General features: G+C 37.4%; 2 protein-coding genes across 6 annotated transcripts in view; one reads left to right on the top strand and one right to left on the bottom strand.

Annotated features, from left to right (window-relative positions):
• Positions 1 to 2: 2 nt before the first annotated feature.
• marchf5 (membrane-associated ring finger (C3HC4) 5) lies at positions 3 to 17628 on the bottom strand. Of its 2 annotated transcripts, none has more exons than XM_028006413.1 (6): positions 17220 to 17628; positions 10010 to 10212; positions 3373 to 3503; positions 2678 to 2861; positions 2429 to 2595; positions 3 to 1990 (listed from the first exon to the last, which is right to left on the bottom strand). In XM_028006413.1, exons 1-6 carry the CDS (start codon positions 17261 to 17263, stop codon positions 1874 to 1876), a joined length of 846 nt encoding a protein of 281 aa, XP_027862214.1. In that variant the 5' UTR covers positions 17264 to 17628; the 3' UTR covers positions 3 to 1873. The 2 variants fall into 2 exon arrangements, with proteins under 2 accessions (XP_027862214.1, XP_027862215.1); XM_028006414.1 differs by lacking the exon at positions 17220 to 17628 and adding an exon at positions 15903 to 15924.
• A 1574-nt stretch (positions 17629 to 19202) lies between these two features.
• Positions 19203 to 22517, top strand: part of cpeb3 (cytoplasmic polyadenylation element binding protein 3) — a 44625-nt gene continuing 41310 nt past the window's right edge. Inside the window, exons 1-2 of one of the 4 annotated variants that reach the window (XM_028006720.1) lie at positions 19203 to 19508; positions 20867 to 21744. In XM_028006720.1, coding sequence (XP_027862521.1) covers positions 20878 to 21744 — 867 coding nt within the window. In that variant the 5' untranslated portion in view covers positions 19203 to 19508; positions 20867 to 20877. Of the gene's footprint in view, positions 19509 to 20373; positions 21745 to 22517 lie in introns of those variants that run through there. The other 3 variants (XM_028006716.1, XM_028006717.1, XM_028006719.1) reach the window with 3 other exon arrangements.

The following is a 22517-nucleotide window of genomic DNA, read 5'->3' as shown; positions in this document are numbered from 1 at the left end:
TCCTCATTTGCAAAAATACATTTATTCACAGATATGATAGGTACAGTTCCACAGGTTAAAGTTCACAACATGTTTTTGTTTTTGGCAGAGACTTCATGATAAATGTAGAGAAGCTGTAGTTCGCAGGCAGAGTTTGAGCTTTTTCCAGACATAATTATTTCAAAACCAGAAACTAATGGACGTGAAATATTTCAAGTTTTTGTGGAGTAAACGTTTGCCAGGTTGTGATAAAAGCTGGTGACTTTTGGGTGTAGCATCTGACTTTTTCCTTCCACTTAACTTTCCACTAATGTTTGGGTATCAGAATAGAAACAGCCAACTGCTTTAGCAATTACTTTCTCTTTTTTTATTGTTTGTATGCTGGATAAGTCAGTTTTCTTTATTAAAATCCAATTTTTCCAAACTTTAGAATGTAGGTTTAGAAGTAATTACTGAAAATTTAACAATTTTCATTTCAGATGCACATGAAACTTTAGCAAAAAATTTTTAGTTTTTCCTGAAGACGCATTAAAAACAGGTTTAAGATAATTTGTCTTTTTATTTAAATAAAAAAAGCTTGCTTAATGGTTATTTTTACTACTACAGGGATTAAACAGTCCAGCTTTCACCCTCAGTTAATTTGCATTTATAACACTTGAAATTTATCACATTTCAACCACAAACTTTAATGTATTTTATTGCGACAGATTGTGGAAGGAAAATGATGTGAAGTTTTTAGGGAAGTGAATAAAAAACGAGACCCAAAATGAAACTTTTGTAATCTTTTACTCTTATTCTAAACTCCATAATTCTCACATTGAAACACAGTGGTGGCAGAATAATACTGTGGGAATGGTAGAGTTGAATAGGGAAAATGGATGAAGCCAGAGCTACAGTAGATTTAGATCAGGGGTGTCCAAAGTGTGGGGCGTGGGCCATTTGTGCCCCTTGAAATGATTTTTAATTGGCCACAATTCAAGAATAGTAAAACTTTGGCCAATAAAATATAAAACATTTGACCCAAAACATTTTGACTGTTATTTTTTTTTAACTAATGGCAATCTGAAGGTTCTTTTTTATGTTTTGGATCTTTAATGTTTTAGAGATTTCATTAAAAACACTTATGTAGATAAAACTAGAAAAACTGAAATTTGTGGCACACAATTTGGCAAAGTTTATATTAAAGCACGGCCTAGTCAAAGTCCAGAACTAAACCAGATTTTTTTTTTTTAATGCATGCATCATTTTCAGCTTTCATCGGTTTGTCAAATAAAACGTATTGAAGTTTGTGGGAAAAGCTAAGAGTTTGTGAAGACTTCTGCCAACCCATCCCGACCTGAACCAGAACAGAACCGCTCCATGTCCCACTGGGTTCATCCCCTCTGGCCCGGCCGGACCGGACCGGAGCGCCATGACGGGTGCCAACACTTTTACAGAGTTCAGAAGTAATCAAAGCTGCAGGCTGAATAAATAAACACTGGAACATCTCAAGCTAGAATATAGATTTCTATGTTACGCCTCTGGTAGCTTCTGCTTTGTGCTTCCAAACGTGATAAATTATTGATTAATTGATCATCTGATTGGACCCTGGCGAGGGCCAAAGGGATGTTAAACCAAAACAATCGTTTAATTAAAAAAAAAAAAAAGTTCTTCACGCATGCCCTGCGTCTTTATTTCGGATAGCAGTGGGTGTGTTAGCCGTGTGGAGTTAGCATAGCCACACACTGACTGCAAGCAGGCTCCAGTTCGCTTCCCGTACCGTCGCTCCCGGGGCGGGAAGCGGCAACGCAGTCGGTCTCCGTAGCAACCGCTGGGAGGGGGCGGGGCTTGTTGCAGTAAGGGTGAAGCTGAGTGTTGGGGGGGGGTTCATCCTCACCGACAGCAGAGCGCCGCCTCAGGCCTCTTCCGGCTCGGGGAAGTTGAGGATCTTGCGGTGGGCTTGGCGCAGGTATTGCTGCTGCTTGAAGTAGACCTTGAACGCCCCTTTGATGGCCACGAAGGCGATGCCGCCCTGGGGGGAGAGCCAGAAAGCAAGGAGGATTTAAAGGCAGCACTCGGCACGTCTTCATCAGAGGCTTCTTCAAACCCGCTGTGACACGGACTGCTACAGGAGGACCTTCCTGCCCACAGCATCAACAACTCTGAAGAATCCTGAATAATTTGAGTTACAAAAAGAGATTTAACTTTCCAGAAGGAAGTCAAAAATATTTTTGAATTTGGAAAACTTAAAAGTTAACGTTACGACTGCAACTAAGGAGACAAGAAAGAAAGGAATGAACGTAGCATCAGACTTAGCATTAGGACTCTAGTTAGCATCGTGTCTGCTGTTAGCAATAGTAGCCCAATTTGCATCATAACGGGGCCCGTTAGCATCTGCGGCCCCGTTAGCATCAGTAGCAGTATTGGCATCAGTAGCAGCGTTAGCATCAGTAGCAGCATTAGCACCCACCAGGATGGTTCTCTGCAGGTTGGAGTTGACGCTGCTGAACATGAGTTTCCCCACGATGGTGGCGATGGTGGGGAAAACCAGAGCGCCGCACAGGATCCGCGTGGCAGAGACGTGGTCGGCCAGAGGGCTGGCCTCGGCCGGGATCCGCGGCACCGGGCAGCCGATACCTGCGGTTCCGACATTCGGGCCGTCAGCAGATGAAAAACAACAACATGGATGATTTCTGACATCAGAAACCGAACGGCCGACCTGGGAAGATGCTGTTGAAGATCTGCAGCTTGTTGGAGTATTTCCTCCACAGCCGCAGGACGTAGTCCTCCCAGCGGATCATCTTCCCCAGGATCAGCATGACGGGGATGGTGGGCAGGCCGATGAGCAGGAAGAGCGGGTCGGCCCGCTCCATCACGTCCAGGCCCTCCTTGTGGCCCACCACCTGCACATCAAAAAGACATTAAAATCATCAAAGCAAGAAAGATTTTCTGAGAAATACCTTGTTTTAAAAGCCAAGGATGGGCAGTAGCCCAGGGTGCCCAGCTTTGGGGGCCCCAAAAAATAAAACAGCTTTTCTTTTTTGTTGCTTTTTACAAAATGATCTAAAATCTATGCACTGCAAAAACAAAATCTTACCAAGTCTTTTTCTAGTTCTACTAAACCTCAGATATCGGAATTGAAAAACAAATGGATATGATTTATATCACTAAACTACACATAGTAACTGCATTTAATATTTTATAGTTTATTGACATTTATTGATGCTTTTGTGAAACAAACTGCAGTGAAAATAACATTTTCCATCATACCGAGTTGTTTTTCTCTTCTTAATTTAACATCAATAATTTAAAGTCATCATAATAAATTAAACCAAAAATAATTTTTCCATGATAAATGAAGTTCAGCGATATTAGCTGGACTTGCTGGCGCATGGCGAACATCGGAGGACGTACCTGCATGACGGTGACAGCCCCGTATGTGACGGCGGTCCAGTAGATGGAGCCCACCATGATACCGGCTGCAGCGAAGGGGCCGGCTTTGGAGATGAGCCGGTCAGCCAGATCCAGAACATAAACGATCGGACCTGACGGAGACAGGAAACGGTTGCCTGGTTACAGGAAGTCAAAGCTTTTTATTTCCACCCAGAATCATCTGAAACTACGAGACCCTCCAATTTTTATCTTTTCACTGCATTGTCATAGATTTGAAGAATCTTCAGTCAGAGGATTCTCCAAATGCACTGTGATACAGACAGCTACAGGATATCTGTGAAAAGATGGATCTTCTCCACCTCCTCCCACACAAATCAGATTTTATTTAATGTATTAAACTTGACTAAATATAGCAAACGTTTTGAAAGAAAGTGACATAAATCCTGTTATCACTGAAAATAAATTTGTTCGACGGAGATGAAAACTGAAAACCACAGAAAACATGCAAATCTTACAAAGGAGTATTTTGGTAGATAGAATAAAATAGTAAATTTCCATAATCAAACTCAGAAATTTTGAGAGTAATAACAGAAATTTTAATAAACTTGGAAATTTCTGTTTCAATGTTGAACATTTTTTGACTTCTCAAACTCAGAAAATTAAAAACGTTTGACATTTTTTCTAGAACATTTCTGAGATGAGACTCAATTTCTGAATTTTTTTAGTGGAAATTTATTTTTATAATTTTTTCTTATTTACAATGGCCCTAATAGTCCTGAAAATACAATAAATATTCTTTTTTTTCTTTAATATAAAATCAGGCTACTTTATTTGCCTGATTTTGTTTTTATTTTGACTCAACAATTTTGGCTGTGACAAAAAGTTTGGACACCCTGTTGATGTTTCATTGCTTCTCTGATTGAAAACAACAAACATGAAACAAGGATCAACTGAAAGTCCAAACCTTTGCGACAATTTTAAAAAAAAGAAGAAGTTTCTCTGCTGCTGCATCTTCCTCCCATCTGGCATTTCAAGCCGACTCTGGGGAAATCATGCAATATTTACAGGAAGCCAACCTGATTTCCTCACTCAGAGACTCGTCCACTTGCTATTAATAACCAGCCAGCTGCAGAGGCAACGCACCGCAGGGGGTGACTGCGCACTTTCTGAGGTCTGCAGATACATTACAGCTCAAGACTAACTCAACATATTTTCACTGAAGTAAAAGTAAACAGCAGCCGTCCAGGAAATTACTCAAAGAGTAAAAAATATTGCAGTTTTCTGGCTGATTGCCGAATTTTAAAAATGCAGATTTTGGCCGATACTGAAATGCAGATGTGGGCAGAGTATCCACAAATTTTACTCAAGTAAGAGTAGCAGTACTCTAACATATTTTTACTCAAGTAAAAGAAATGTAGTCGTCCAGGAAATGACTCAAAAGCAAAAGAGTATTTCGAAAAAAGTCTACTCAAGTACTGAATAACTGATCAAATTAATAGTTCAATATTTTAAAGTTACATCATCAGACGGACCAAAATATAAAGTGGAAATTTTGGATAAAAATAATAATTACAGATAAAGGTTTTATTTTAATCTAAAATGCAAAATGTATTTATAGTTTTTGGCTTGATTACTGCTCTGAATAAATTGACCTTTTATAACTGTATACTCTAGTTAACGTTTACTTCAGTTAACAATTAATCGTTTACTAATTGATTAATCGTTTCAGGCCCAATTGTTTTTGCCTTTAAGACTTTTGTTGGTGAATATGTTGTTCTTCTAGGAAATGGCCTTTTTTGCTTGTGTATGCTCCAGCTAATGTTTACTTCAGTTAATGATTAATCGTTTACTGATCGATTAATCGTTCTAGCCATTATTGTTGTTTTGCCTTTTTAGAGACTATTGGTGGTGGATGTGTTGCTCCTTCAGCAACTCACCTGTGCTACTGTGCTGCGTATCTAAATCCCAAACTCCCCCAACGTACCATGAGTCCTCCTAAGCTTCAGAACGCTTCAGTAAAAGAAACTTTTATGACGCCAGCTAATTCGTCCCTGAAGCACGGGCTTTAACTGGGACAAAACTGACCAATGGTTGGAGCCAAACTGAACTTAACACACACACAACGTGTGCAGTCAGGTGAAAACTGGTCAAATTCCTCAAAGAAATAAAACAAAAAGTGTTTACATTGAACACTGATGTAAAAATGACAGCTTGCATCGTCATTTCCATCTTAAATCACCTGCCTGCCTGCTTCAGGACATGCAGGATATTTGTACAGGTGTTGTCCCAATAAAGCCACTTTCCATCAGTTGTTTGCACAATTTAGTCACAGCAGCTTTCACTTTGTCAAGCTGCTGCTTTTTAGGCAGGCCTCATTAAAGTTTATCACTTTGCGGCTTCTTAAACTCACAGCTTTATAGTAATTATTGATGAAACTGCTGCCTGGATCGGCGCCAGGCTTTTGATCCCCTGCAGACTGCACCTGTGTTTGCTGACCGGACTCACCTCCCAGAGCCTGACTCTTTCACTTTGTTCCTGCCAAAGCGCTGCACCGTCACAGCTAGAGGGAACTGGGTCACCGCTAATGAACGCTGACAGGATGGAGAAAGGAGCAATTCATTTTAGCCACTGGCAGCAGATTCTATAATTAAGATAATTAAGCATGAGGGAGGGAGGGAGGGAGAAGTGCAGCTACAGTCTAAAGGTGGACCAAAGCGTTGGCAGCCTCTCTTCCCGAAGGTTTGTTTACTCTCTGAGTGTGAGCAAGACGGAGCAGCAAGGACACACCGTCCTCAGAGCTGGACCCGTGTGAAAGGATGGAAGTGGCTCTGCAGCAGGTGCTGGTGGGAGGAGAGACCCAACAGAACACAGCGACCCGCTTGGAGGCTTTCTACCTGCTTCGTTTGGGGAGGAGTGAACGCGTAATCGAACTCTGATGCTAACTCTGCTTGGTCTAAAAGCTTTGGTCTCGGTTTGGTTGAAGTGAACGCTGGCGCAGTTTGAATGAATGTGTGAACGCAAACAGCTAAAAATGCAGGAAGTGACCTACAGCGCAGGGCATGATGGGTAAATACAATAAGTTCTGTTTTACTGTATTGGACTGGTATTGGCCGATAATGAACCTCAAATATCAGGATCAGAAATGAAAAGAAGTGGATCAGTTCATCCCTACATATCCACTATTTCTGCACTTCAACGACCTTCATTTGACTTGTTAATAAACTAAAAGTGTATCAACTGAATGTTTTCACTCCTGACGGTTTTAATGTGTTTAAAATGAACTCCGGTTTGTTTACCTTGGAGGTAAATCGCACTAAACTGGGACCAAACCAGAAAAACCAAAGTTTGTGTTTAATGGGGACCAACTTATTTTTCTGAATCACAGTTTGCTGTGAGTAGTGATGGATTTGTAATGATATGAACAGCCTCTTTCAGTTTAATGGCTGTGTTTATCAGTCAATATCAATAATTATTTATTAGGGTTTTGTGTTTGTTTTTCATATCTGAAGTATTGCCACACTATTGGCAGTATTACTCTTATTCACAGTTTTTATTTTTAAGCATTTATGAGGTGAAACCTTAAAGTGCTGCTGCGCCAGTTACTCAGCAGGTTGTTGCTAGGTAACCAAAGAATGAGTGAGTGAGTTAGTTGATTCCATCAACCTTAGTTACCTTAAAAAAACGGTTGCGCGACTAAAGTCGTCTACATCTCCCTGGATCTTCTGGATCGGAGTTCAGTGAATATCAGAATATCAGATGTTTGATCGATTGATATCGATCAGATTTTTTTCGCCCCACATTTCTTCTTTTTGCATTTTGAAGCTCTACTTAGAACCTTCTCAAAGTAAAAATTTAAATTCTTGCCATCTTTCAATTTATCTTTAGTCCATAATCTAAAAAAGAAAAAAAGAGGAACCATGATTAAACACTTTAACTGAAACATTTATCTCTGCATTGAGTGGCAGCAACGCCCTGGTTGCTATAAATATAGATGAACCTGTTTACCAGCTGGGCCCAACACTCCCCTGGCTTAACATTGTTTTTAGTCTGGCTTCAGTTTCAGATTGCAGCGTCCACTACCAATGTGCTGCTCCAAAGGCGTTGCCAATCCTACAACTAGCTGGAACGGGTTCTTAAGTCAACAAAAACCACCCAAAAACCCAGTGAGTGTTGGACCTGTTTGCTGTTCTGCTCTTTAGGGAGTTACACCAGTTTAACAAGCTGGGATTAGCTGGTTAAGTTAGTCAGAACATTTGACAAGTAGGCCGAGAGGTTGGGCGATTGGACGAATTTAATAGACCTCCAAACATAGACTGCGCCATTCGCTGGTTTTCTTTTTATGAGTTACTCTCTTAAGTACGGTAATAACAATGATTTATTGAAACCAAACGACGCAGCTCATGGAAAAAACAACTAATGCCATTCCTAATGGTGAACACAAAGTCCTTCCAGCTGCAAGCAAAGCTTTTATTTTCCCCAGAGCCTCAAAGTGCAGCAGCGGTTTATTTACTCAAACTTAGAACAGTGTCTTATGTTCAGAAAACATTTATTTAAATAATAACCACAATGTTTGGGTGGGTAAACAAACCTCACCAAGTCTAATTGTGGCATTTATCTGTTTCAGTATGAAACAACAAATTCAAAATTAAACAAAAACTAAAATAATAATGGTGTGCGCTTCTATAACAAAAATCTCAGTCGCAGTTTTAGGTTGTAGATCTGTCATAAGAACAAATTTTAGACAATATGTGAATATAATGGCATATTAATGCAAATCCACCCTCTAGGAGATCAATACACTTCAATTTCTAATGAACATTTAGCACTGGAACTGGAAGACATTTTAAATATTCAAAACAAATAAATAAACACCGGAAACAACAAATAAAATGGACTCTGAAGTCTTTGTAAACAAAATTATTCTTTAAAAAAAAGTGTTAAATTGAGACCAAAACACCAGACTGTCTTTGGTAGAAAAAGAGAAAAACAATAAATTTACCAATTGATTGATTTATTGCAACAGATTTAGGAGTCAGTTGAAGTGGATCAGGCATCTGATAGGGCACCCCTGGATATTTTCTGAAGACCCACAACTTGTTGGAGGTACTACAGTACACATCCCATCTGTTTTCGACGAGCTTTAAATATTTAAAACTAATAATTTTCCTTTATTTTAAAGGGGCAGAATTATAAATTTCCCAGCCAAATAGTGTCATTTTATAATCAGTAGTTATAAAAATGCTGCATATGTCAAATATGACTTAAAAGAACTTTGACTTCACAATTTGCCACCTTAAAAATGGGTCTCTGTTTCTTTAAGAAGCTCCTGCTCATCACAGCAACATTTACCAACGTTACATAGGCAGATGTTGCTAAATCAATTAATTGTATGATGAATTAAAACGAGCTGAAAAATTTCTGTGTGCAGGATTTTATGTTTCTATTTCTACAAAAAACTGGATGATAAAAGTTTTTAGTCTGGTGTTTTGGTCTCAACTGTCTTTTTCAAAACACGATTGTGTTAATTATAGAGAGTTTACCATTCAATTTCTTTGTTGTTTTGTTTATTTATTTTGGATATTTAAAATGTCTTCCTGTTCCAGTGAATCATCAGAATTTAAAGTTTATTTCTTGCATTATTATTATTATGCCATAATCATTATAATTGAAAATGGTGACAGTTTCAACAAATATGTAAACATTTTTTTTTATATAAAAGTTGCATACTGCAGCTTTAAGATACTTTAACCAGCTTTTACTGTAGGAATTGAACACAGATTCTCAAAGTGTTCAATTTATTTTCACACCTTCTTTTTCCATCTACACAAGCTTCGGTGATGGGTTTATTAATTGGACCGATTAGATAATTTATCATATTAATCTTTCTAATTTTGTGAATTAGGGTTGCATCTACAATTATTTTAGTTCTATTGATTATTCTAAAAGTTAATTTAACCACTTAAATCATTTTATATATTAGAAATACTTTTAAGAAATAAAAACAAATTATAAAATTTTTTAAACAAGAAAATAAACATTTTATTGCCTAAATTGCAACAACATAGCACTCCTTTAGTGAATGCTTAATGATGTGTAGCAGAAGATGCATCTGCAGCTAAAGAAATCCTTCTAAAATCAACAGATTTGCCTAAATTTGCCAGATTAGATCATTTATCGCCCAGTAAAATTTGGCCTAGTTTCACCCAGGTGTTTTAAAAACCCAAATGGTTACCAGGGAAGATTTAAGGATTTCTTTAAAAATAAAACAGCAATGCATCACTCCATGTTTGCTTTTGAGGGAATAACATTATAACATTTTGTAAAAGCTCAAAAAAGTAGATTTTACATAAATAATATTTCTGTAAAATCCTCATGAAGTAGAATGGGTGTGTGTATTTTTGCGTTGAATCATGCAGCCTCGACATTCCCGCCCATTAAAGTAGACAAAGCTTCACACCAGGAGTGTCCAACTCCCGTCCTTAGTGGTCTGTTTGCAGCAAATTTCACTCCTGCTTCAACATTTCTGACTCAAACAGTTGGATAACGTCCTCAGCATGTCGTCTAGTCCTGCACAGGCCTATTGATGAATCATTCTCCGCTTCAGGTGTGTCGAACCTAAACATTCAAATGTTTTGGATCGTTTTTCTCATCTGCTCACCCAGTTTTGGGAAGACGATGAGATATTCTGCGTTGCACTGCGGACAGGCGACCCTCGCCGTGCTGTTGCCTCGCTGTTTCTCGTCCACCCAGCGCTGCAGGCAGGCCTGGTGGACCCACTTCGTTGAGCCCCGGCACCGGCACGGCCTCACCCACTCCGCCATGCGGTCATCCTCATCTGTGGCGAAGCACACCCAGCAGCTCCTGAGGCGACAAGCGCACGTTTACAGTATGGCTGAATCAATTAGTTGCAAATAATCGATTTATTTGAATAATCGTCAACTAATCGACCAGTAATTGAGTTAAAAATTTCACATAAAATATGTAAATTTTTTATTTAAAATGAGAAAAAAAAAACATTTGTCTGTAAAAATGTCCTGACCAGAACTCCTCAAGTAGCAGCTTTAGCTTTACTTAGTTCAAATTATGCTATAAAAGTACACAATTAATCGATTTGTTTGAATATCGTCAACTCATTTAGTAATCAATTAATCATTAACTGGAGTGTAAAGACTCAAAAAAGGCATTTTATTGAAAGAACAACACAGTCAGAACAGAAACTTAACCAGAATTGTACAAAAATACAAACATATACCTCCATATGCATTTATAAGATATGAGCTAACATTTTGCCAAGACATTCTGTACTAATATAAGTATTTAAAATATACAGTGATATAAACAATACAGAACAGACAGTATTATCAATAAATAAATATAAACACACCATGCTGTGCTGATTTAATCTGACTCAGGCAGGGAATAAGACAGTTTGTGCTACACTGTGTTTCATAACTGATTATGCATTTTTAAATGTAAAATTATTATCAAGAGAAAATTTAAGTTCATCGTCTTTTATTTTATAACTTTGTTGTATTTTAACAAAAACCTGTTATACTCTGTTTCAGAAACTCTTGCTAAATGTATTTATTGCCCCACATATGAACTTTACAGAACAAAATGGGTTCATTCACATTCAGTTACATGAAATATAATCAGTCCGATTTAGATTAAAACCTAACTGACAAGCAGTCCAAGTAATAAAGATAGATTCAGCTGGTAACAAGACGACACTTTGTCAAAAACCGTCCAAGAAAATCAGTGGATTGGTTTTCCTTCAACAGCCAAACTGAGAGGCATAAATTAGATGATTATTGTCCAACATGTCGATGGGATGAGCTCAGATTACTGCAGAGAGACGAAAACTGATGAAGGTTGAAGAAAGGAGGTTAAAAACAGTTTTAGACAAATGTCCTGACAACAGAACCAAACCAACTACTATTGATTCAAAAGCATTCTTCCTGTAACCCAGTCGCAGAGAACAACATTAAAAACAGTCTTGAAATGCAATCCTGTATGGGAGAACTAAAACAGGTCGTTGATATACATATTATAAAATCTAAAAATGAAAACGGGTTTGCTCAAATGCGTCTCTTCAAACACGACAGCCAAACGACGTGTTTTTATAACACCAATCCAGTCAACCAGAACCAATTTATTGAGTTTTATTAAATGTTCAAAAATAAGGACGCAAACAATTATTTGACCAACGATTGTCGATTAATGGTTTATTAGATTAACATGAGTTCCAGTCAATAACATCCGCTTAGACCTTCTTTTGGTGTTGCCATTTGGCCGCCATCCAACAGAGGGCGCCACTGCTCATCCTGAAGTGGAGCAAGTTGATTCAGAAATAAAGATGGCGGAGAAATCCCAGAACAGGAGACACAAACGGTACGGTCTGGGATGCAAAACGCTTTCTATGTGATTTTGTTTTGAAATATAAACACTCAACAAGCTCATTAAAGTTTCACCAATTTTTTTTTTTTTTTTTTAAATCCAGCATATTATGAAAAACTTTTCCCTATATGTAATGGAAAGACAATAAATCAACTGACTGTTTTTCTTTCCTTTTCTAAAATAATAATGATTTTGGGTCCTAATTGGAATAATAAACTGAGCTTGATGCAATTTCTGATAACTAAGATTAATTGGACTGTATACGTGATCGAATTTAAATTTTTTTGTTTTGTTTTGTAAAGTGAGACGATGTGTCGCAAGTTACCCAATTATGTGAATTTTAAAGAGGACCCATTAAGCAAAATTCGCATTTTGCATTTTTGTACTTTCATCTAGAAACAGCCCAAACACTTAAAAAAAATTTAAAAATAAAAATCACTCAACCATTTTTTCCCAATAAGTTGATGTTTTCTGGTGTTTGCAAAATGGCCCATTTCAAAAATCTCTTACAAATCAGCAGACAGTTCCCCGTCGCCTAGCGACCACAGCAAAGCACGGCCCGTTACCTAGCAACCCCAGCTAAGCCCAGCACATCTGGCCAGCTGGTTTTACTGCTGTACGTGCTGTAAAATGGCTGCTGGGTATTCAGATGTGTTGGGACATTGCTTCTTTAAGCGGATATTAAATATAGTTTCCATTAAGGATACATTTCTGTGATAAAAATGCCTTCTTTTTATTGGCTTGATGTAATATTGTAATCTAAAATGTCATGTTTTCAATTGTTGCCAACAAAAAAAAAATCATTTAACAGAAATAAAGGCATCAAACATCAGTCTGTGTGTCGTTAATCTATATTATGTTTTTTTTAGTGAATTGAGTTACTCAAATAAATGAGCATTTCAATAACATTCTAAGTTATTGAGTGGGTGTGAATTGTGCCTGTTAAAAGCCATTATCTCTGGTGTTGAGGCACACATTTCTCCATCTAGAGCTCAGTTTGTGGTTTTAGGAAAGTCAAATCTGCTTGTTAAAGCACCTTGCATAAGAAGAGTCATTTGGCTTGAAGTTTTCCTTCAACTTAATTCCAAACATTCCCAGTTATTTTTGCAAACTGGAGATTACAGAGGCCATTTGTGGACCAGCAACTGGTCTCTGTTTGCTAAACTGTGTTCCTAAATGTGCATGCATCTGAAATACTCTACAAAATATAAGTAAAAAAAATACACAAAAACATGGAGGACTGAGCCTGCCAAAAGTAATTAATGTCTCAAATATGGGATTCAAAAATTTTAAATTGACCTTACCTTACCTTTTTGATTTCTTTATATTACCTACAGTGTAACATCAATAAGTAAAAATAATGACAGAAAAAAAGGAAACAAGTTTTGAAATAAAATGGAAAATTAAATAACATCGATAATGTTAAATAAATACCGTCAAAATGATAAATATTCATTAATGTTACACTGTACAATCAAATAAACTGGAAATATTTAATTATTGGATGCAACATTTGGCACATTAAATACTTTATCAAGTCATTTATTTATTTCTATATTTATTCACTATTTTTGACAGGGTTTACTCTCCATACAAAAATACTTGGCTATAGTTACATAAGCTATTTGGTGAAAATTATAAACTAATTGAGTAGATTATATGAGCTTGTTTTCCTTAAAACTACTCCTTTTCACTCAAAACTTGTTAAACTATAAAATAAAATAAACAAATAAATAAATATCATTACCTTGAAAGTCCTAAAAACAAAAACAAACTAAATGTGGAGGACAAAAAGTAACAAGTTTGGGTTTAAATCTGATATAAGAAAATAAAAGATGGTGGATTGAAACATTTTCCTCACACCTATTTGTGAAACTCTGCACTGCGAAGGCAGCTGGCTGCTTGTGGTTGGTTCTGATAAGAACCTTTGGGCCTTATGTTTGTCAGTGATAGAGGCTTGGTACATAACCGTAGCAGCAACCGGACCTGGCATACATCTCACAGCTATCAGCTCCACAAACACCGTCAGGGTTACCGCCTCCGCCATACACAGCAGCACGTAGCTGGGGCACATTTCACAAAACCCGCATGCCCGTCCTTTCTTTGGGAAACGGTTTCAAAGTTCAAAGATCAATATTGACAGAAAATGCAGTGTCAAACGCTTCCTTGTACACACACACACACACACACACATGCAGCAAATGTTATCAGCTGCTGGTCTTTGTTTAGGATGAAGCAGCACTGAAATGTTGCAGCATCTCCTCACTTCCATGTAAACTCTATTCACCTGATTAGCTGTCCTAAATGTTCATATTTATACTGATAAAATAAATTTAAATATTTTGTAATAGGAAATGATAAACCATTTGCTCTCACTGACACAGAATGCATGTGTCGCTTTTGTGTGTCATCAAAAATTAGCCCTAGATCTTGACCCGAATCCAAAACAACTAACTGTAACATATAGACACGTTACTGTTTACATCCGGAAATTTCGCACATGTACGACAGTGGAGAGCAAAAAGACGATTCTGTCACTTCGTACAACAATTTCATTAACAAAACGAAACCTGGAGATGTAGGTATTATTAATTTAGTGCAGTGCACCACAGCAAAGTAAAAAAAATTATGCAGAAAAATTGCTGACCAACCCACTCGTATTCTTTTTTTTCTTGCTCTCTGCATCGGCTACACTACACACAGAACCGTTGCCATGGTAACTGACTGATGCTCCACTAGTGCATCAGGATTCAACCCCCAAAAATCACTCAAGCATTTCCCACACGAAGAACAGAACATTCAGCCGGTTACAGTTTTATGTTCTTAGACTTTATGTTTATTTTAAGATTATTAATAAGTGATTGTGTTGCGGTCGATTAGCTGCCGCTGCTATTAGCTAAGCTAACACAACGGCTGTAGATTAGCTAACTTAAACATCTGCTGCACTGATGATCTGTCAGAATTGGCGTTTAGGTCGCCTTTTTTTATTTTGTAACTAAACTGAGCACACCGAATTCCACAGCACAACTACATGTTAAGATTTTCAAAGTCAAGCTAGCATAACTGAACTACTTCCTTTAAAGTGGTCTCAAAATGACAATATTATCGTTTATCGCAATAATTTCTGGGACACTTTATCATCCAGTAAAACTTCTTATCGTGACAGGTCTATACCTGAATGCATTAAATTTTTTCCCAAAGAGCCAGACTTCCTTTGTTTAGATCTTTGGTAAGAAAACCTTAACCCATAATCTGGAGCCAGTGTGGAGAATATAAAACAGAGAAAAAAAAACACTTCATAGATTGTGCAAGTAGTCACAGTGTGATTTGGAAAGCTTTGGGGTGTGAAAAATGTGATTTGTCTACTGTAGGTTTGTAAATAGAGAGGACATTACATTAATTTTCTCCAATTCAGTACACCAGCGCTAAAAATGCTACATACTTTTAGCGCGTACATAAATGCTACGTTTTTCCAAGACAATGTTTCAATTCTACTGCCAGGAACCCATTATTAACAATTTACAAGAAAGTACAGCTCCTTTAATACAGTTTGGTAATACAATAAATCCACAAAAGGATTATGGTTCTCAAAATATAAAACTTTCTTTCAGTAAAGGATATTACCATTCTCTTCTAAAATTAAAAAATAAAGTTAAGGTCATAACGTTGGACAGGTGTAACTGGTGAATGTGAGAAATTGGAAGCAGTTATGAGACAGTTTTACTTTCTAAATGCAGAGTTTCTCTTCTGCTCCACCTTCATGTTTGTTGTTTTTTGGTGAGAGATATGTACGGACTTAACCTCAAGGTCTCTTCCTGTTTAAAAGAAAATGCTTTAAGGAAGTCCATACTTCAAATAAATTCCCAAGTACATTTTGACTAAATTTCAGAAATCTTGCAGCCTGATTTCCTGCTATGTTGCTATAAATGAATTTGACTCTGCAGGCTTTCAATCAGTCATAATATTTACTACTGTGTGCAATAACCTTAAAAACTAGCCATTTATTTACTAGCTTGGATTGCAGTTTTGATAATTATTAATATTGTAAGCATACCTATAGTGTAATTTATTCTGCATTTTACTTTGGCAGCATAATAAGAGCTGGACCTGGACATTCTTTAAGTGCTGGACCAACAAAAACATGTTTGATTTACCTGAAGATTGGATAAATTAATCAAACTATCTTCTGGTTAAAGTTTCCACGCCTATGTGTTTGAAAAATCAACAACTTTAGTACATGAGTACATCCTTAATTACCCCAGAAATACACAGATTCTATGAAAAATAAAGTTAATTTCAAGATATAAAAATTCATGATGTTTATAAGGCAGAAAAAAAATCTCTATGATGAAAATATCACATTTTGTAATGAATGTGGCCTTTCAGGTGAATAAGGAGAACTGACATTTATTCTTCCAATTAAAAGGCAGTACAGTCATTAAACAGTGTTTGGCAATTTAAAGTGTTGGAAGTTCAGCTAATGCTAAACTGCTAAAATTATCACATTTTTGTGATAATTGGATCATAGCTTTTAACACATTGCAAGCCTAGCATCTAATAATGCTATAGTGGTCTTCATTTTTAACCCAAACACATTTTATTTGTAACGTTTAAATGTTAATTCAATGTTTTTGTTAGATGAAACACATTAATACACAACCTTTAAACAGTTTACTAACATGTCTAGAGTAGGAGTGATATATTTTGTAGTATCATAATACCACAAATTTGGATTATAGCCCCACAAAAACAAATACTACCATTGAAAAACATTCATATGACTCTTTAGGATGCCAGTTACACAAAGTGTGATTTGTACAACTAGAATGCACATAGTAACTACATTTAATGATATTAAATTATATTATTCAAATGTATTGAAACACGTTTATTTAACAAATAGTGATGAAAAGATTAAAAAAAATACAGACTGCTTTAGAGGTTTTTAAGCATCACTAATTGGAATTTATTGTGACAACGATAATCAAAATCTTATTACATGTATCGCATAAATGACGCACCATACGATAAATGCCCACGATAAATAACCTAGAGTATAAGCTGCAGTTTACTGTTTTGAAAAAGTTTTAGTTTGTGTTTATAAATGTAACTTTTAAACTAGAGCGGCCCGTTTTAAACCAACATACACACGTAACAGTAAATTAGAGGTTCAGATTAAGTCATCCATACTGGAGGCCTCTGTATAACGTCAGGTGTTACCGGGTCATCGACCGCAGGTGGCATCAATCAGAGATCATTGTAAGAAGCAGATAGCTAAGGACGTCCCTTACCAGAGTCACTCCAAAAACATGTTAAAATACATCAAGAGGCAACGCAAAATCCACATTTCTGACTTAAGTGAACAAATTCTCAAATATTTAATGAATACACCCTGTACTTTTGACAAAAACGCTTTAATGTAAGTGAGCTACGTAGCTGCCATTAGCTTATCTGCTAAAACTTCAACTCACCTGTCCAAATTCTGCTGTGCCACCACCGGACCTGGATCCGCCATTGTTGTGGAGCGATACTGTCTTATTGAAAGCGAATAATGAGGGGCGAAACGAAAATGAAATAAATAAATAAAAAAGTCCCACACCTGATAATCTGCTGAAGGAGATTTAAAAAAAAAATCACTAGCTAACAAATTAGCTAACTAGCCCCACATAGGCCGCTTTGTTGACACGGCCTGTCGGCTGCAGACGTGCCACGTATTTGGAGTAAAACTACGCCCTGACGGCCATGATTATCAAAATAGCATTTATCTCCTCCCGGTGGTTATTTAAAGAGAAAATACACTTTAAATCTGCTATGGCCTCGTTTCCTCTGACCGTTTGACTCCATTGACTGGCCGTGGCTACGTCATCAAAACAAGGACCACACCGTCAGCGCAACTTCCGGTAAAAATGGGAAATGTAGTTTTAAAACCTCTACACTTCAACTTTATTATATTATATTATATTATATTATATTATATTATATTATATTGATAAAATAAGAAAATGTTGCAGCCATGTAAATTCAGTTCAATTCAAAAATAAGATTTTTGTTTGTTTGTTTTGTTTTTCTTTTATCCCCAAAGATAAATCTAATGCTGTCGCAACTCATAATGTCCAAATATTTTCAAATATTGTGGCAGTAAAGCTCTCCAGCAGTCAGTGTTGTGGTGACTCTGAAGAGGCTTCTGACTGAAGACTGTCCTGGTTGACGTCATCAGTTGTTAGTAAGCAATGCTAACCTATCTCTTTTGTTTTTGCTGCTCCTCTTTAAATCTTTTTAAAGTATTCATTTAAATTCTGTTTCAGTCAAGTTTTTCAGAAAATATAGAAGCAAATTGTCATATGCTTATAAGTTAGGTACAATTTATTTTATTGGTATAACTAAAAACGTATTTATTTTTATAGGTAACTGTACAACTATGACTGTGTCACACCAATCATAGTCTCACAATCACAATTATTGGTCTTGAAAAAGATTCTTAATTGTAACAGGCTTCTTTAGGACACCAGTCACCAACTTCATTTTCTAATTTATTGGTATTTATTGATGTTTTTATTAAGCAAACAGTGGATAAAATATTAAAACAATCCCACCTTTAAGGGCAGTTTTAAACATTGTTAATTAGAATTTATCATGGAAACAATAAATCAGAATTCTCATCATGATAAGAAATGTGTCATATAATAAACAATATGATAAATAAATAGTGAATCTTAAACCGTTAGTAAGTTTACCTATGTAAATTATTTCACTTCATTTCCATTTATTTATTTATTTATGACAGATTTTTAAAAACAAAAATAGTAATAATGGCAATTGTATTTAACACCCGGACATACAGCATCAGAATAACTACTAATAACTGCCAACGTACAAATTATAAATTCTTCTTAATTTGTGTTATACAACAACAAATAAAATAAAATAAAGCATATGCTTTTATTCGTGCAATAAAGCTTTATCTCAGACAACAACGCAGATAAAAGGCTGCTTGGTAGAGTTGGGTAGTAACAAGTTAAATTTCTCAATTACATTTACTTGAGTAACTTTTTTTATTTAAATGTACTTTTAGGTGTAATTTTACTACACTGTACTTTTTACGTTTACCCTAAGTAATTTTATTATGAAGTATCTCTACTCTTGCTTTAGCACAATGTCTATATTTTTCACCCACTGAATGAAAAAACAAACATGTTTTCACCAACACGGAGACAAACCTACAGTTTTAGTTAAAGTTTCATAAGATTTTTGTTTTGAAAGAAATTGATTTGAAAGAAAACTCTTTTGCCTAATTTTATTTTTTGTTACTTATATAAATTATTGTCAATTTCCACTTAACATTTTATTTTGCTTCGTTTGATGATGTAATTTTTAATTGATCATTTGATCAATTATTCAGTACTTGAGTAGACATTTTACCAAATACTTTTTTACTCTTATTTGAGTACTGTGGTTACGGCTACGTCTTACTTTAATTTAAGTAAAGATATGTTGAAGTAATGTAATGTAAACTTAATGTAAACAGTTTCCAATAGTTTATATGGTAGTTTGGAAGCAGCTTTGGGTGACCAGCTACCGCACCGAGATAAAACTCCAACTCCCACAAGCCCTTTCGGCCATCACCCATGCGCCGCAGTCAATCAGCTGTTGAGGCAACTGCTGACCACCTCGGCACAAGCGTAGCTCGTTTGTCATATCCCTACCCAGGCGAGGCAAACAGAAATATCTATTCACAGTCTGAAAAAGGTGAACGATAAAAGGTAATAATTCCCGCTTCACTTCGAGCAGAGGCGCAAAGTGGGTGCATGTTGTTCTGCCGTGTGCAGTGGGACACATATGGATCTACAGAACCGATTTTCGTGGGGAAGTGAGCTTCATGACATGTATATATATATATATAAGTATATATATATATTAACACCGGGATATCTCGGCCAACGCGACAGAAACCAAGGGTCGGGTTAGTGGTCAGTGTTTTCATGGGGTCCGTGGACTGAACCACTGCTGATTGTGATCCTTTCATGACCTTGGAAGCGGTTCTGTTGGAGGAAAAAACACGGATTATAATCGGTGGGGCGTGTGGATCTCATACTACTGCGATTATATTTAAAGTCCGACTCATATCAGTGGTTATTATGCTGAGTGACGGGTCTGTGTCACGCCAGCTTTATAGTGTTATTATTATTATTATTATTATTCTTCAGAGGCCACAGCTGGGCTTGTCAGCGTCACTATCGGTATGTATATAAGTAAATATTTAACCTCTGATGGTTTTATGCCATAAAATCTCGGTGTTTTAATGTTTAGCAATAACCAAACGCTTTCTATTTATTTTTCAGTTAATTTCTAAAGAACATTTGTTTTTTGCAATGTGTTGCCAAGACAACCAAACAATTTCTAATATTTGTGCATTGTTCGCTTTAAAATGCGACGTATTCGTGTCAATGCGGAATTCTCCTATTTTTTCCTTTTCTTAAATGTCCCTCTTGTAAGTTGTGGGATCCAATTTAATATTTAGATATTTAATTTAAACATATAGATTAAATACATTAGCTTGTAACTGAAATATTTGTCTTTTTAATTAAATAATTAATTAAAAATGCAATCCTTTTTTTGCTTGTGTGACTTAATTTATTCGTGTAAAAGATGCTGGAAGTGTAGCTTGAAAAAAATGAAAGAAAGAAAGAAAAAGCTGACAAATGTTTTTTTCTTTCTTTTTTTTAGGGAGTCGTTAACAATAAACCAGAACTGTCAAGGTGTCTTTTCACCTTGCTGAAGGACAGCTGTATTTACTGACGTATGCAAATGAGTGTCAGGGGAGGTCCTTATGCGAGAAAAGGCACAGAATCAGTTTCACATTGCAGCTCTGAAGTTCCTGCGTGGAAGAAAAAACGAGACGTGGCGAAATCTAGTGATTATCTACTGCCATATTCTTCGTGGGGATTTAAGAGTCATTTTGTTCTCCCTGGAAGGAAGGAAGTGTTTGTGTTTTATTTTTTGAGGGCGATCCAGTTTAATGTTTTATTCCCTTTCGGTTGCCGTAGGAGTTCTCTCTATGATCTCCCTAGAAATAGAAATCTTAATTTTGACTCAAAGTGTTTGTTTCCCCCCGTCGCAGCTCAGCAAACCATGCAGGATGATCTACTGATGGACAAAAACAAAGCCCAGCCTCATCAGCAGCAGCAAGACCCGACACAAGTAGACCCTCCTCCCTCCACGCCGACCCCGTCATCGGAACCCACTTCATCTTCATCCGAGTCGGAGAGCCCGTCGACCGGCAGCAGCCAAGCGGCTTCCGCGCTGAGCAACAGCGGCAGTGGCGGCGGCAAGGACCGAGTCCCGATGGAGTCGCCGATCCTGCCCGGGCTGGGCTTCCACCAGCACCCGCTTCAGGAGCCCGGCGGACCCCTTGGTTCCCCTCCGTCGTCGTTCGGGAGCACTTGGTCCACGGGGACCACGAACGCCGTGGAGGACAGCTTTTTCCAGAGAGTACCGTCGGTGAATGGGACGATGCTTTTCCAGAACTTCCCGCACGTCAACCCGGTGTTTGGGGGGAATTTCTCCCCGCAAATCGGGCTTTCTCAGCAGCAGCAGCAGCAGCAGCGGAGATCCCCGGTCAGTCCCAGCCAAGGCCCCTTTCCCCAGAGAAACGCTTACCAGACCATCATGAACAACAGCAAGGGGACCTCGTCGTCTTCCCCGGCTTCCTCCTCCGCCTGGAATAACCACCAGAACGCCGGGTGGAGCACCGCGTCCAACCCGTGGAGCGGGCTGCAGCCGGGCAGAGACCCGCGCCGAGCCGTGGGCGTCGGGGTCGGGGTTGGGGTCGGAGTGCCGTCTCCGCTCAACCCCATCTCCCCGATGAAGAAGCCTTACACCAGCAATGTCATAGCGCCCCCCAAATTCCCGAGACCCGGCGGTCCTCTGGCTCAAAAGCCCTGGATGGAGGACAGCGCGTTCAGGGCCGACAACAGCAACAACATACTGCCTTTCCAGGTAATAATATTTAAAATCACCCTCTAAATTAGGCTGTTTATTCTGTACAATGATCCCAAAAGGTGTTCAACACCTTGTAGATTTCTTGTTTTTGTTCCCAGTTCTCAAACAGTGAGAGTTGGGTAATAACTACTAACTTTGTTTTGAAAAAAGTTACTTTTAGGAGTATTTTTGCTTCGCTGTAGCTCTTGCTTTTCCTTGAGTCATTTTATTATGAAGTATGGCTGCTCCTGAGTAAAATTTCTGGATTCTCTGTTCTCTTAACATGTTTTAACCCAAAATTAACCACAGACACACATCTGCAGTTCTTGTTAAAGTTTCATATTTTTTTATTGAAAGAAACTGATTTAGAAGAAAAATCTTTATTTTTTCTTACTTACATGAGTTATTGTCATTTTGGTCCTGTTTAGGACCAACATTTACATGTTACATTTTATTTGGATCCATCTGATTTTGTAGTTTTTAAATATTAATTGATAATTTGATCAGTTATCAGTACTTGAGCTGACTTTTTACCAAATACTTTTTTACTCTTAGTTGAATAATTTCCTGAATGGCTGCGTCTTATTTTTACTTCAGTAAAAATATGTTAAAGTAGCTCTACTCTTACTTAAGTAAAATTTTTCAGCTGTGGTATTTTCACACCTTTTCATAATGCCTGGTAGACTCGGTTTGTTTGGGAATCAAAGTTGCAACATTTGTTGTATGTCTAGCTGCTACCAAACTAGTTGAAAAACCTGTTCCCCTCCTCGCCTATGGGGGCACTGCACCAG

Source organism: Xiphophorus couchianus, chromosome 22, assembly GCF_001444195.1.
Source record: "Xiphophorus couchianus chromosome 22, X_couchianus-1.0, whole genome shotgun sequence".
Classification (NCBI taxonomy): domain Eukaryota; kingdom Metazoa; phylum Chordata; class Actinopteri; order Cyprinodontiformes; family Poeciliidae; genus Xiphophorus; species Xiphophorus couchianus.
The sequence above is the reverse complement of the archived record's forward strand: the minus strand, read 5'-3'. Positions and strand labels throughout refer to the sequence as shown.

What these genes read in the sequence shown, in the direction of transcription:
- marchf5 (XM_028006413.1), bottom strand. Translation starts at nt 17,263, where the DNA reads ATGGCGGATCCAGGTCCGGTGGTGGCACAGCAGAATTTGGACAG. An exon ending in GGGCTGTCACCGTCATGCAG is followed by an intron (nt 2,862 to 3,372) that starts GTACGTCCTCCG and finishes TTTGATGTGCAG; the next exon opens with GTGGTGGGCCACAAGGAGGG. An exon ending in CTTCAACAGCATCTTCCCAG is followed by an intron (nt 2,596 to 2,677) that starts GTCGGCCGTTCG and finishes TCGGAACCGCAG; the next exon opens with GTATCGGCTGCCCGGTGCCG.